This window comes from Gossypium hirsutum, chromosome D13 (assembly GCF_007990345.1).
Source record: "Gossypium hirsutum isolate 1008001.06 chromosome D13, Gossypium_hirsutum_v2.1, whole genome shotgun sequence".
Classification (NCBI taxonomy): domain Eukaryota; kingdom Viridiplantae; phylum Streptophyta; class Magnoliopsida; order Malvales; family Malvaceae; genus Gossypium; species Gossypium hirsutum.
In genome coordinates this window covers 63,090,725-63,105,242 of record NC_053449.1, presented here as the reverse complement: position 1 = coordinate 63,105,242, position 14,518 = coordinate 63,090,725, and the positions used below count along the sequence as shown (strand labels likewise).

General features: G+C 29.2%; 2 protein-coding genes across 3 annotated transcripts; one reads left to right on the top strand and one right to left on the bottom strand.

Annotated features, from left to right (window-relative positions):
* The first annotated feature begins 2,608 nt into the window (after positions 1-2,608).
* On the top strand, positions 2,609-5,658 carry LOC121225313 (zinc finger protein WIP2). Of its 2 annotated transcripts, XM_041109576.1 has the most exons (3): positions 2,609-3,350; positions 4,134-4,582; positions 5,554-5,658. In XM_041109576.1, the coding sequence occupies exons 1-2, from the start codon at positions 2,817-2,819 to the stop codon at positions 4,569-4,571; spliced, it is 972 nt and encodes a 323-aa protein (XP_040965510.1). In that variant the 5' UTR covers positions 2,609-2,816; the 3' UTR covers positions 4,572-4,582; positions 5,554-5,658. The 2 variants fall into 2 exon arrangements, with proteins under 2 accessions (XP_040965510.1, XP_040965509.1); XM_041109575.1 differs by lacking the exon at positions 5,554-5,658 and having other exon boundaries at positions 2,612-3,350; positions 4,134-4,894.
* A 6,294-nt stretch (positions 5,659-11,952) lies between these two features.
* On the bottom strand, positions 11,953-13,171 carry LOC107945255 (DNA damage-repair/toleration protein DRT100). The gene has a single exon (XM_016879202.2). It carries the CDS (start codon positions 13,091-13,093, stop codon positions 11,999-12,001), a length of 1,095 nt encoding a protein of 364 aa, XP_016734691.2. The 5' UTR covers positions 13,094-13,171; the 3' UTR covers positions 11,953-11,998.
* Positions 13,172-14,518: the final 1,347 nt, after the last annotated feature.

The window sequence follows — 14,518 nt, the reverse complement described above, 5'->3', positions numbered from 1 at the left end:
GAACAAGATTTTAACAGTAAAAATTGATGAAATTTTTAACAAGATAACCGATTTACTTTTTCATGTAACATACAGAGATTAATTTATTCATTTTTAATTTAAAGAGAATATATAATTTAACTCATAATACAATTCCGCTAATAATACTTTTACCCAACAAATTTTTAAAAAAAAATCTTGATAGACAGTAAAATACATTAATTCTACTGTAAAAATATTCTATTATCTAATAAGAATAATAAAATTATTATATACTCTAGAACCTGTCGGAAGTGGGGCTTGAGATGTAAAGAAGAGAGAGATAGAGTGAAATGTAAAGCCAAAATGAAATGCAAATGTGAAAGGGTTGAAACAGTGAAGTTGTTGGGGAACTGTTTCTTAGTTGGTACTGAGCCAACCCGACAGGAGCTCGCCCACCAAAGCACCTGCTGCTGCCTTTCCTCAACTCACTTCAGTTGAGACTCGAGTCTATTTTGTTGTTTCCCTAGGCCAATTAAACTAAAACCACAACAAATTTATAATCAGATTTAGATGTAATTATTTATATTCTGTATTTGAATACTTATTGTAAACAATGAATTTTATTTAATCGGGTGTAATTGGAACACATCGATTAATTGTTCTAATTCTTACGAGCAGGGGCAATGTTAGAAACTTTATTTAAGGAGAACTGAAATAAAATTATAAGTGGATTCGGATGTAATTACGTGTGTGTGGTATATTTGAATAATCATTATAATCAATTAATTTTATTGAATTGAATGTAATTGTATTTTTTCTTTATAATTAGGAGACGGGTTTTGGGTTACTTGATATCAGACTCAAATTCTCATGCCTACAATATTATATTCTTACCATCGGGATAAGCGATTGTTAACAAATGTAAAAAATAAAAATTAGAGCAATGTTCTAAAAACGAAATAATAGGTTAAACCAATTAATTGAATTGAAAATAAATTTAAATGATAAGTATTAATTTATTAATTCAATCTTTTCTCGATGATATTTTAATTGATTTGCTATATTTTAAATCAAATTAACTATCGATTTTTAATTTAATCGATATATATATTTTAAATAAAATTAACTATTGATTTTTAATTCAATCAATAAATTGTTGCTTTTACGATATTATTTTAAGGTAATGATTAACTCTTTCTTTTTTCGATGGAAGAAAACAATCAAACAACAACGATTACAAATATAGCAAAATTAACATCCAGAAGAAGTTAAATCAGTCATATCCTCGATCAGCAAAGCTTTAATTGAAACTAGGGGATCCTTAAAGATCTGTAAATTATTACGGTGCAAGTCTGTAATCTCTGCCATGTGATCAACAACTCTATTGTGGTCTCTTGAAGCATATCAAATTCGCACTTTCCAATTGCGACACAACAGCTAATGGATTAATCTCAATTTTGACATACTATTATTAGCGACATTTCCTTCAAGATTAATTCAACCAGTATAACATTATCACATTCTAATTCTAACTACATAATACAAACGTCCCATACTATTTGGAGACATTCTAATACAGCTCGTGCTTCCATCTTGAAAATCCTATCCTTACCAAGCCTCATCCCAAAACCCTGCAGCCAGTTTGCACTACTAATAAACACTGAGATACTACCGTCTTTATTTAGCTTTACCCATTCCGTTCTACTCTTTCGTAGTGAACAGTAGATATAATAAAGTGGAGCGAAGTTCAATCATTAAAAAGTTTGACCTAGATTTTGGGATTCAATTCATCGAGTTTTATTTTTAAATTTAATTTGTAATTTTAAATTGAGATAAATTTTAACCTTTTCAATTTTGATTCATTTACTTAATAAAAATATAAACATAATTTTTTATATATAATATTAGATAAAAGACGAGGTTCACGGTTTGAATCCGTATTAAACATATGTCTGATAAAAGATTTAATTCAAACCAGATAATATAAATTTTATATTCAATTCCAATTTAATATTTTTATTTATATTCAAGTTTATATCAAAATTTTCCATTATTAGTTAAAAATATATTAAAAAATTATCATATATCTCTTTTTTTTCTTTTTTTTTTAATATTGATAACTTATTTGTTAATTGTTCAAACTCGGGCTAATTGAGTTAGTGTGACTGCTCAATTAGATCCCAATTCCATTAAGTAGTTAGTGTGACTGCCCACTTCCTCTTGCACCGACAACAATGTTCATGTCAAACGAGTTAAGACTCAATCGACAACTACCAACAAATAATTAAAAGTGGAGATCAAGTTCAAAATTTGAAATCGACATTATTAATAAAACTTTATTTAAATACCACCTCCAATTCAAAAAATACTAAACTCAAACCACACATGTGATTATAAAAAATAACAAACACAAACAACTTACAAAAACAAATGTCTAATTTACTAGGTAGTCACTAATTTGTACATTGTATGTGTCTTTTTGTGAGAAAATTAAGACAAAGAAGCAACCAAGGAGCTAAGTAGGGAGACAAAACTATAAAACCAATTACTGCCTGTCTTTTACTCCCCCACTTTTCCTTACCATTAATTTACTTCTTCAACCTCTATTTATCACTCTTGTTTTATATCTCTATATATGTGTGTGTGTGTGTGAATTTCTTTCACTTTTCACACAGTATACTTCAAACATTATCTTGTTCTTTCAACTTCCAAGATTTATCTTCTCCTCCACTTTTATTACCCTTATTTTTATTCTCAAAATTTGTGGATCCTATTGAGTCTCCCCATATAAACTATTAGGGTGGGGATTTTTTGCTCTCAAACTCTAAATCTTCTTCTTCAAGTGATCATCAACCATGTCTGATTCTGATCCTTACTCTAATTACTTCAATGGGTGGTTCAATCTCAACCCTTTTAACCCTTTTTTCCCATCTCCATCATCTTCAACCCCACCTTCACTTGCTCCTATCAATGGCTACAACGGGTTCCCTTCTTCCCCTCCTTTGAAAGAAGCTCTTCCTTTGCTCCCAACAAGGCATGATGAAGAACAACAACAACAACAACAAGATAGTTCATCTTTTAGTGCAGCCATGGAAATGGAGAAAAAAAGCTTGGAAGATAATGATGAAACCCTAACTGTTGCTCTTCATTTAGGACTCCCAAGCCCTAGTTCTTGCTCTAATGATTTGATGATGGTGTCGTCAAGGTTTTCACCACAAGAAGTAACAGATGATAAAGAAGATCATACCATTGTTGCTTCTGAGTATCTTTCAAATACACTCAACAAAGGTCAATATTGGATCCCAACACCATCCCAAATTTTAATTGGACCAACACAGTTTTCTTGCCCACTTTGCTTCAAGACCTTCAACAGATACAACAACATGCAGGTACTTTTTCAATAAAAATGGAACCTTTAATTAAAAAAAAGAAGAAGCCTTCTCTTTTAATTTTCAACACCTAAAAGAGGGAAAAAAACCCATTTTTTTTCTTTCTTTTCCAGCTTGATTTCAACATTTCACTTTTAAGCTTGGTTATGATTATAAGATAAGAAACATATGGGTCCTTAGGGTTTTTTTTTCTCTTTTTCTTTTTTTACACTTTATTATTGCATATCTTTCTCTTTTTCTTTTTATTTTTTTGCTTTGACACTTTGAATATTATTATATACATTTATGTATATATATTAATCTTTTTCATATAGTCCATATCTCTTACTTTTGCATGATTTGAGGGTGTTGGGATTTGAAAATTAAGAATAAATCTATATAGACCTGGTCCAGTTTTGAGAATATAAGATCACTATAAACTTCTCTTTTTATTATGTGATTGAACAACACAAAGATTATGCTTCTTCTTCTTTTTTTTTTTTTTGTACCTTGAAGTTTGTGTTTCACACTTTGGCAGATGCCTAGAACTGTAAGTATCCTCAGGGCTTATCAGATGATCTTCATCAAACCCCTAAAAAACCCCAAATTTTTTTCTGTGAAGTAAAGTCAAAATTTGTGAAATGAAATTACATTGAAATCCCATTTTAATTCAAAGAGTTTTCTCATCTTTTAATGCATACAATAATAGCTAGAGCAAATACATATACAAACCCTAATCTCTTTTTTTCCATGCATCACCATTAAATCAAGCAATAACCCATGATTTTGATTTTGATTTTATAGATGCATATGTGGGGGCATGGATCTCAATATAGGAAAGGACCTGAATCTTTAAGGGGAACTCAACCGACAGCAATGTTAAGGTTGCCGTGCTATTGTTGTGCACCAGGGTGTAGGAACAACATTGACCATCCAAGGTCAAAGCCACTCAAAGATTTCAGGACCCTTCAAACACATTACAAGAGGAAGCATGGGATTAAAGCATTTATGTGTAGGAAATGTGGGAAGAGCTTTGCTGTGAGAGGTGACTGGAGGACACATGAGAAGAATTGTGGGAAGCTATGGTATTGTAGTTGTGGGTCTGATTTTAAGCATAAAAGGTCTCTAAAAGATCATATTAGGGCATTTGGGAACGGACATTCAGCTTATGGGATTGACTCTTTTGATGAAGAAGATGAACCAGGGTCTGATAATGAACAAGATAATGAATCCTCTCAATGACACATAAAAAGGTGTTCCATAGTTTTAGCCTTTTGTTTGTTTTCTTTTTTCCCTCTTTTACTTTTGGATTTAGCTTGGTAGTAAGAGACTCCTCATTGATCAAAGGTGAACCAAGTTCTTGAATGTAATTCTAATTTGAGGGGATGTAGATTTTATCACTTAAATTTAGTTTTTATTTATTAATAAATTTATTGCGTGACTCCAACATGAAGCATCTATCGAATTTGTATTTGAATAAATAACTTGAAGTGATTTTTGGAGTGTCATGAGATAATTCATTCAATGTTGAAATGTAGCTTGAAGAAAGGAAATTTGATTCTAAAGATTGATTTTAGCCTATTATTGAGTTCATCCAAACTTTCTTTGGGAGAAATTGAGGTTCGAAATGAAGTGGAAAGGAGTGTGTCTATTATTAGATGATTCATTAACTAATGAGATTCAAGAAATACGAGTTTAACGGTGGGTTTGGACGGACGAGGTGCGGTGCGTTTAGTTTAGTTTAGTTTATTTTTTCTCTCACGTTACAGTATGGTTACAATACCTAATCTTACAATACATCACCCATCCAAACTCACCCTAAGACAACAAGATCCCCTCTCTCTTCCTTTTCCTTGTAGTAGCAAAGGCTCTTCATTTACTAATTGATAATGTGATTTATTTTCATTGATGAGTGCTTAAAAACAAGAATTGGTAAAAATTCTCATTAAATGTTTGCTTTGAGATCATATTTTTGAAAATTTTAATTTACTCTAATGATGATGTGATTTATTTTTTATAAAGTTGATAGCTATTTAGTTGAAAGATACAAAGATAGTTCTTTTTGTTTGCTAATAACTAGTTGATATAGAAAGAAGTAGAATGAGGAATTATTTGTTGACTAAGTCTTCCTCCAATTTTACACTATATTTTAAATATATGCTGATTATTTCTGATTATCTATTGAGTTTGCATTGAACTCATCCACTCCTCTCTTACTTCGCAGGTAGATGGGTTGCGGATGGCAATGATAAGGTAGATGATTTGGCGAGGCTCATCCTTGAACAGATATTGACAAACCTAAGAAATAGGCAATGAGATTTTATTTACATAAATTTAGATTTATAATAATTTGATTTTGTTATTTAAAATAATTTCCTTAAAGATTATGTTTATTTTCATTTTGCAAACCCTTAAATTTTATTGTTTAGGTGACATGTGAACATTTCCTCTATTTGTTTGATAATCTTGCATGTTTTACACTCTATGTATAATATTATTCCGTTGCTATGCTATAACTTATCATAATGTATGTTGTAAGTAAGTGGTGTACTAAAGGTTAGGTTGAGAGTTAATGGAGAGTCACTTACGTAGCTCACCAAATTCAAGTTAAACCTACTCGACCTGGTTAAGGGTGCTACATTGTGTGTTTAACTTCTTCTTTTTTCTCAGGCTACAGTATTTAATCTCATCATCTCCTTTGTTTTTATATTAACCGCAAATAAACACACCACATATCCAAAAGGATTCTTAATCAAGATTAATTTACATTAGAAACTATAATTTCTCCTTTTTTTTCATATTTTCTTTTTTAGATCTACTTTTTTACAATTTTTTTATTGAAAATGTGAATTAAAAATTTTAAAATATAATATTTATGTTTTTTTAAATTTTGAATGGTTTTTGTTATTCAAATTTTTTTATTTTTTTTTCAAAAATAAAAATTGAAGAGATCTTATATTTTTTTTAATTAAATATGTTTTTATATTTTATATCTTTTAAATTTTTTTATAATTTAAAACTAAAATATATCAATAATTAAATACACATCACATCAAATAAATTTTATTCTCAGTTAATCAACTAACAGCCATGTCATATTTTTACTAACCACACTAACCAAAAAAATTTTAATCGGATTAGTAGTTAAAACCGATCAATCATCAAATTGAATAGTTCAAAATAAAGGAATTATAAAAAAATTTAAAATAAATAAATAAAAATTAATTTAATTATTGATTTAATCAATCTGTACCGACTTATAAATAAATTAATCTTATACATCTTACCAAACTGACATTTCAGTCGCTTCTCGATCTAACTAGTCTAATCAATCGGACCAACAACACTACCCTAAATTAATTTGTATACCCATCAAAAAAATTTGTTTTTTTTTGGGTTGCTTTAATTGAAGAAAAGTTTTGGTGACATGAGACTTGAGAGAGACAGGCAGACAGCAAAAAGAAGTCAAAAAGATTGCTTATGAAAAGTCATATCAAAGCTTACAAATATACTCACCAGAGTATGTACTTTTCTTTATTTTTACTGTTCCCCAAACAAAACAAACCACTATTTCTATGCTTCTACCTCTCTTCTACTTTTATATTTGGTTTTATGGTTAATTAATTTAATATTAAATTCGAAATCGGTAATAATTGAAAATTTAATCTCAAGTTTTTTTAATATAAATAAATTATCTTTTATTTTGTTTTTTCAATTTTCATTTTTCAATTTTTTCTCGATTTTCTCTTTTGAGATTAGATTGAATAATCAAATCAGTTAAATTAACAATAAATTCGGATAAAGGGCTGAATCGAATTTTGAAGAAATCGTGCGAAATCAGCTGAAACAGGTTAAAAACGATTGAATCAATGGTCAAACCAATTAATTTAATTTTCTCTAGTTTTAAATATTTTTTACTCTTATAATTTTCAATAATTTATTTAATTAAAATAAAATAACCGATTAAATCAAAAATCAATAATACGGCCGATCCCATCACGTATCCTATTTTAAAAACAATTTAGGTAAGGTTGGCTTGGCAGTATAGAGAGAGAATTTGCAGTTTCACTGTGCATGTAAATTTAACTCAACAGTGTTAAAAATATTATTTATTTATTTATTTATTTTGTTAAATTGCATTCATGATTCTTTTCTTGTTATATTTATGTTACCCAGTGACTTGTCTGTCATAGCATTTTCATCATTATTCGACTGTCCTATTAATCTGTTAATGTGAAAATCATGAGAGGTTGATATTTTGGTTTTAACTTATATCTTTTTAATTTTACGAATTCTACTTTTTTACGGATTGAGTTTTAACTCAATTATTATCGGTATCGACGGACATCTATTTTAATGATGAAATATTTATAACACTTTTTTTGTGGATGTCCATTGATAGATAATATGTCTTGTTAAAATTTTACTAAAATAAATATCTTATGGGAAATTTTTTCTTAGTGAAGGGAAAAAATACACATATTTATAATACGCATAACATATTATCTCATTAAAAACTTTATCAGGAAAATCCAGTGGGACAAAACTTCGATTAAGAGATAAAGAGTACAGCGCGTATTTACTCCCCCTAATGACAACATCACATAATACCTTATATTCTATGTATTCAATGTTGAATACTAACTTTTCAAGTGACCACTTGAACAGTGTTTGATAAACGTTTATATCATTATACTTTTAAATGCCACAAGTGAAGAAAAATTTAGAGGATATATATTTTTGATCTCTTTAGGAGTTTCAACAATAATTATAACAAACGTTAATCATGATCCTTCTATGAAAATTCACTGAGTTGAATTTACCAGTATCAATTTAATAAATACTTACACAAATATATTGAACAAATTCCCAAATATTTCTATATACTTTCAGGATTTTAATGCAAACTTCCACTATACAGTGATTTACATAAAGCTTGTAACAACAATCATTAGACGCATATCAAATTTCCATGAACAGCCATACTAAATATCTAAAGGTTACTGTATCGACCACAAAATGATATATTTTCATAATCAATGTCAGAAGTTAACAAAAACTTCATATTTCTTATTGTGTTTTCACATAACTAACCATTTGAATCTCACTAGCTTTATACATTTAGACGTTTGGACTAATGGTTCAAACTTTACGAATTTAATTATACTCGAACTGTGGCTTTCCATTTTGGACAATCTATTCCATTTTTATATTTCTTGACAAATTTATTCAATATCTTCATTTTCTTTCATTATTTCAATGATACTATTACATGTAAAACCGTTGCCGATAACTGTTTTATTTTCACAATTTTATATTTTCTCGTATTGACATAACTTATCAAGATCTCTTCAGGTAGTTGAATCTCTTCAGAGTTTTAATGATTTTTTTTTTACATAAATTACCAAAAAAAATACGATTTTTATAATAGCAACCGTCTATCGGCTAAGGGCTTAGCCCTTTAATTAAACAGAATATTATCAATTCTAGTCCTTCATTTGTCAAGCCTTCAATTTAGGCAAATTTTCAATATAATTTTATCGTTAACAATTTAAAAGTATTTCATATCCCCTTAATTAATGGGATATTATCAATTCTAGTCCTTCATTTGTCAAGCATTCAATTTAAGCAAATTTTCAATATAATTTTTATATGTATGATCAATATATATGATTTAAAACTCTTCTAGGGTCCACAAAGTTGAAAGTGTTGGGCTTCTCTTTTGAGAACTCTAAAATTTTCTAATTATTGGGCTTGTCTTTATAAATAAATAAAAAATTATTTGGGAAAAAAATGCTTATCTCAATTATACATGATTTTCTTAATCATACCGAAGTTTGATTTAATGTTTAATTTGATGTAATTATACTCATAAAACTTTAATGGTGGTTCAAATACTTATTTTTAATTCAATTATTCTCATTTAAATAAATAAATATATTAGTTTTTTATATTGGATAAATATAATTATCTGTGTAGGTAATATATAAATATGAAATGATGCTATATTGAAAATTATGTTAATAGTTTGTGAGAATTGGATCGAATAAAAAATTTGTATACAAAATTGCACAAAATCCAACTGTCATATTTCATTTTCCATTTATAAAACTCATGTATGTCAAGTTTAGCATAAAATAAAAATTTTGAACTATTCGTTTTATGTAAAAAATTTCAATCGTTAAATATACGTTAATATAAATAATATTTTAGATCGATAAGATAAAGATATCGAATTGATTCAGAAATTTACATCCATGATAAGTATAAATATCTTAATAAATCTAATAGTTAATTTTTTTAAATATTAATCGTATAAAAATTAAAAAAAAAATTGGAACAATCTAATTATAAGTTTTGATCATATCTGCTCTTTTTGACACAATGCTTAAAACTACCCATAGCCACTCCCCAACCTATAAATAGGAGGATAACGCGCTTCAACGCACTCAAACCCATGTCCTCCTACATTGACAATAATACTCATACCAATTAAGCTCCATCGGTAAAATTATAAAAAAATTTAATTGAATTATGAAATTTTGTTTTTGGTAAAAAGAAAATTGTATTATTTCAATCAATATATTTACATCATTTTCACATAATCACCTCATGTTAACAGTCCAAGAGTGCTTACCATCAATCCCATTGACATCATAAATAACATAATTCACATTTATGGTATCAAATTCAATACTTGGTGACATTTTTTAGTTACATAATTCAAGTAGAATTAATTATTTTAAGTGTTGAATTATGGATGAAATTAAATTTGATAAGAATTTTCACATTTACATAAAGTAGAAATCAAATTCTGGACATCAAAGTTTTAAATATTCAAATTTATCGTTGAACTAAAATCTTATCTGATCAATTGATCATGTTTTTGAGATGACAGCACGTGGGATCTTTCGTGGTTTCTATACTATTTGTATTTGAACTTATTAAATTTGATTAAGTCATTCGAATCCAAATTTGTATATATAAAATTATCTGTTGAATATCCAGATCGAGTAGTTATTCGAATTTAAATATTTAATATGTCAGCAAATTTTAAAAAGTTAATGGATGATGGATTCATATATCCGAGCTTGCTATCCATATTTAGATTGTTGATATCTAAATTCAAATTCGTTATTTGCAAAAGTAGAGTTAATTTGGATAATATATTCCCTAAGTTTAATATCTGTCATTCCCTCCAAATCATTTATGTGTAGTAATTAGAATATATGAATCCAAATATTATCTAAATCTACAACATTCGAATATGCAAAAGAAAATGTAAATATTTAATTCTACAACATTCATTCATGTTTGCACTTACATTAATAGTGGATCACTTATCTATTACGTGTAATGGTAAGACACATTGCACTCCAAAAGAGAAAATGCATGTTTAAACTTTGGAGGGACAGTCACGAACCTCAAACATAAAACGTAAAAAATATATATATCATGTAATTTGTCATATTTGGTTAGCATCTTTTGACCGAAAAACATTGAATCTTTATTACTTTTTTAACGTGTTTAAGTTTTCATAATCGAAGAGATTCAATTTTTATAAATAATTAAATAAAAAACTATTCCCATTAGATCTTTGTTATTTGATTATCCACTCGAACTAAATTCAAGAAGATTGAATTTCACATTGATGGGAGGTTTAACAATGCTATGTTTGTTTAAGAAAGGCTTGTTTATTATTTATGTATGCTTGAAAGCTTTAGTGTGAGAGTCAAGGGCGGCGTCGAGGGGTTGGCAAGGGCCTTACTCCTTAAAATGGATAATTTAACTTTTGGTTCTTCATAATTTATAAAATTTTAAATTAGTATATAGTAAAATTATACTTTGACGTCTCGAAAATAATAAAAATTTGATTTAATCCTTTGAAAATTTGTAAAAATATAGATTATTAAAATGGTGAAATTGCATTTTAGTTATCATAAAAATATATAACTTAATTCCCCCTCAGAAAATATATAGTTCGTGTATATAAGTTAAATTGCAACTTAGTGAATTATTCTTTGGATAAAACCCGCAAATATACGAAGTTTCCAAACTGCAAAACTAAATTCTATGTTCATTTCAAATTTACTTTATTATAAGGCAAAGTCAACTAACTCTTAAATCTTCAAATTTTACTCTATTAAAGGTTTGGATATATTCCAGTTATTGATCTGAGTATATTTTGATTATCGGTTTAATCATGCTTTATAATATTTAGTTGAGATAAATCTCAAAACTATACATGAACGTTGATTTTGTACAATTTCATACATAAAATATTAATTTAATTCATTTTTCATACAGATTAGTGACACAATTATCGATATAACATCATTTTAAGTTTACATATTGCAATACAAATAATTATATATATAATATAAAAATAAATTATTATGTTTATTCCTTTAAATGTGTATATTTGAATCGAAATTAAAATTTCATGTATACATTTGAATCACGATCGAAATTCCATGCATATAATTACGCCTAATCAAATTTACGTATAAAATTGCACATCGAAACAAAATTAATGTGTAGTTTGAGATTTATCCCTATTCAATTTTGATGATAGCTATTTAAATATATAATATTTATCTCTGTAATAATAACTTCAATAAAATTAGAATTAAAAATATAATTAATGACATTATTAACGACTTAATTAATCAACAAGCTCTAAGTGGTTTTCCACAAAGACAATGGTTATGAGAAAATGACGATGCTTCGAGATGATCGAACGGAGCTCCGGCAGGAATCCGCCCGCAAAGGTGGTTGTAACTCACATCAAGGTGACCGATATAAGACGCCGCCGTCAATGTTCTCGGAATTGAACCCGAAAGCTTATTATATGATAAATCGATCACGGTGAAATAAGATCTCGGCCCGAAAACATCCGGTATTTTACCCGCTAACCCGTTTCGACTCAAATTCAAGTTTCCAATAGAAGAAGTCAAAAGAGTTGGTGGTATCGTACCCGATATTTTGTTGCAATCCAAATTCAATGTAGCAAGTACCGCCATTTTCCCGAGTGAAGCAGGTATCGATCCCGATATTTTGTTCATCGAGAGGTCCAAATCTGCGAGACGATAAATTCGAGATATCGAACCGGGGATCAGTCCACTTATTTGATTCCCACTCAACAATGCTCGACTTAACATTCCGAGTCGACCGAAACGTCTAGGGATCGGACCCGAGATTTTGTTATTTCTCAAATCGAGATGCATTAAACTGGATAAGCTCGTTAACGAAGCTGGGATTCTCCCGGATATTTGATTATCGGCGATGTTTAAAACCGTGAGACGGTTCAATTTCCCGATATCGTAAGGAATTTCTCCCGAGATTTTGTTACCGACTAAATCAAGGATTCGTAAAAACGACAACGTACTGATACATTTAGGAATCTCACCAGTTATTCCTTTCCAATCAGCTATAGTAATACTTGAAAGACGGGTCAACTTACAAATTTCCGGTGAGATAAAACCGGTCATATAACCGGTCCGGTGAGCTCGTTCGAAAATGGGGTCTTCGGACTCACCACGGAGGTTGATGTCGGCGACTCGGTGTGACTCAGTGTCGCAGCTAACGCCGTACCAGTTGTGGCAACAATCGGTGCCGGTCCATGAATCGAAGATTCCTAAGTATGGTTCGTGGAGAGCTGCTTTGAATGCTAACAGCGCCGCCCTGTCTGACGGAGGGCAGCTGTTGACGGTGGCGATGACGGCAAGTAATAATGCCGACATAATGGTGAAGACTGGCTTCATTGCTTTGTTTTGTTTGGTCTGAAATGGAGGAAGGATGTTTTTGTAAAAAAAACAAAATACTATGGAAAGTGAAGCACAATGGGTTGAATTGAGACGAGGTTTATTTATAATGGGGAAATGTGAAATTTTAAGGACAATTTTGCCCCTAACGTCCATTGGGGCAGTTTTGTGGTGCTTTCTAAGAACGTTCATTATCAATTTAGTCCTAATGTCTACCTCTTTCGTAATTTTGGTCTTGATTCTTCTTTTTTATTCACTTTGGTACTTAACCTTTAAAATTTAGGGTGAGTTTGGATAAACGGTGAGTTTATCTATAGTTAGTGTAAAAACAGCGGTGACGATGAAATTAAATAATATAGTGATACTGCAGTGTGAGACAAAAAATAAACTAAACGCACCACACTCAATCGCTTATTCAAACCCACCCTTGGTCAATTTATTTTTTCTAGATGAAAAAGTTAATTGAACCGTTAAAATTATAATAGTACAGACATGATGACTTGCATGACCGTTCATATATACTTTATAAAAAAATTCAAAAAAATTAATAATAAATTTAACAAAATTCAAAAATATTCTTAATTTAAATCATAGATTTGTATGTATAAATGATATATATAATATAAGAAAATAAATCCTCTTGATATTTAGAATTCGTTATTACACTTCCTATTTTCATGTTTCAAATTTATGTTATTTTATCGAGAATGTAAATAATTTACCATTACATCCAATAATTATTTTTTTAAATTTAAATCACTTAATCTTATTATTCATGGTAATAATTTATTATAATTACAGTTATTTAAACTATATTGTTTATAATTATAATTACCTCTTAAAAAACTAATAAAACATATATTTTTATATTATACATTTACAATTAGCAATTAAAACTCGTAATCGAGAATTCGATCTTTGCTCTGGGTATGGAGTAACTTTAAAACCCGTGATCAGTAGTTTTTTCCTTAATGGATCTACAAAATACGAAAGATTAATTATTGAGCTCGTTTCGATAAATACATTGAGAAATAAAAAGCCGAAAAAAAAATTAAATCTCTAGATCTAAATTCGGGTAAACGTCAACGACGGAGCAGATTGGCCCACGAGAGGGGGACCTGAATCTCTGTCTTCAACACAGGTATCACTGGTTCGCTCTTTTTGGAAACCATGCACTCTGTTTATTAATTTATTTACTTAATGCAATTTACGAAGTAAATACAGTCCACATGATATTAAAAAAAAAAATTAGGGTTTCCTTCCATTGATCTGTACCGTTCAACCTATATAAAAAAAAACACAGAGACCCCATTGAAATTGATTTAAACCATGGATAGAGGAAGAAGATGAAGTGAAGACAGGCCATGAGGTTGTCATGTTATGTGGGAGATACCAAACAAGAAGTGTAAGATTTCGATGTCCCTA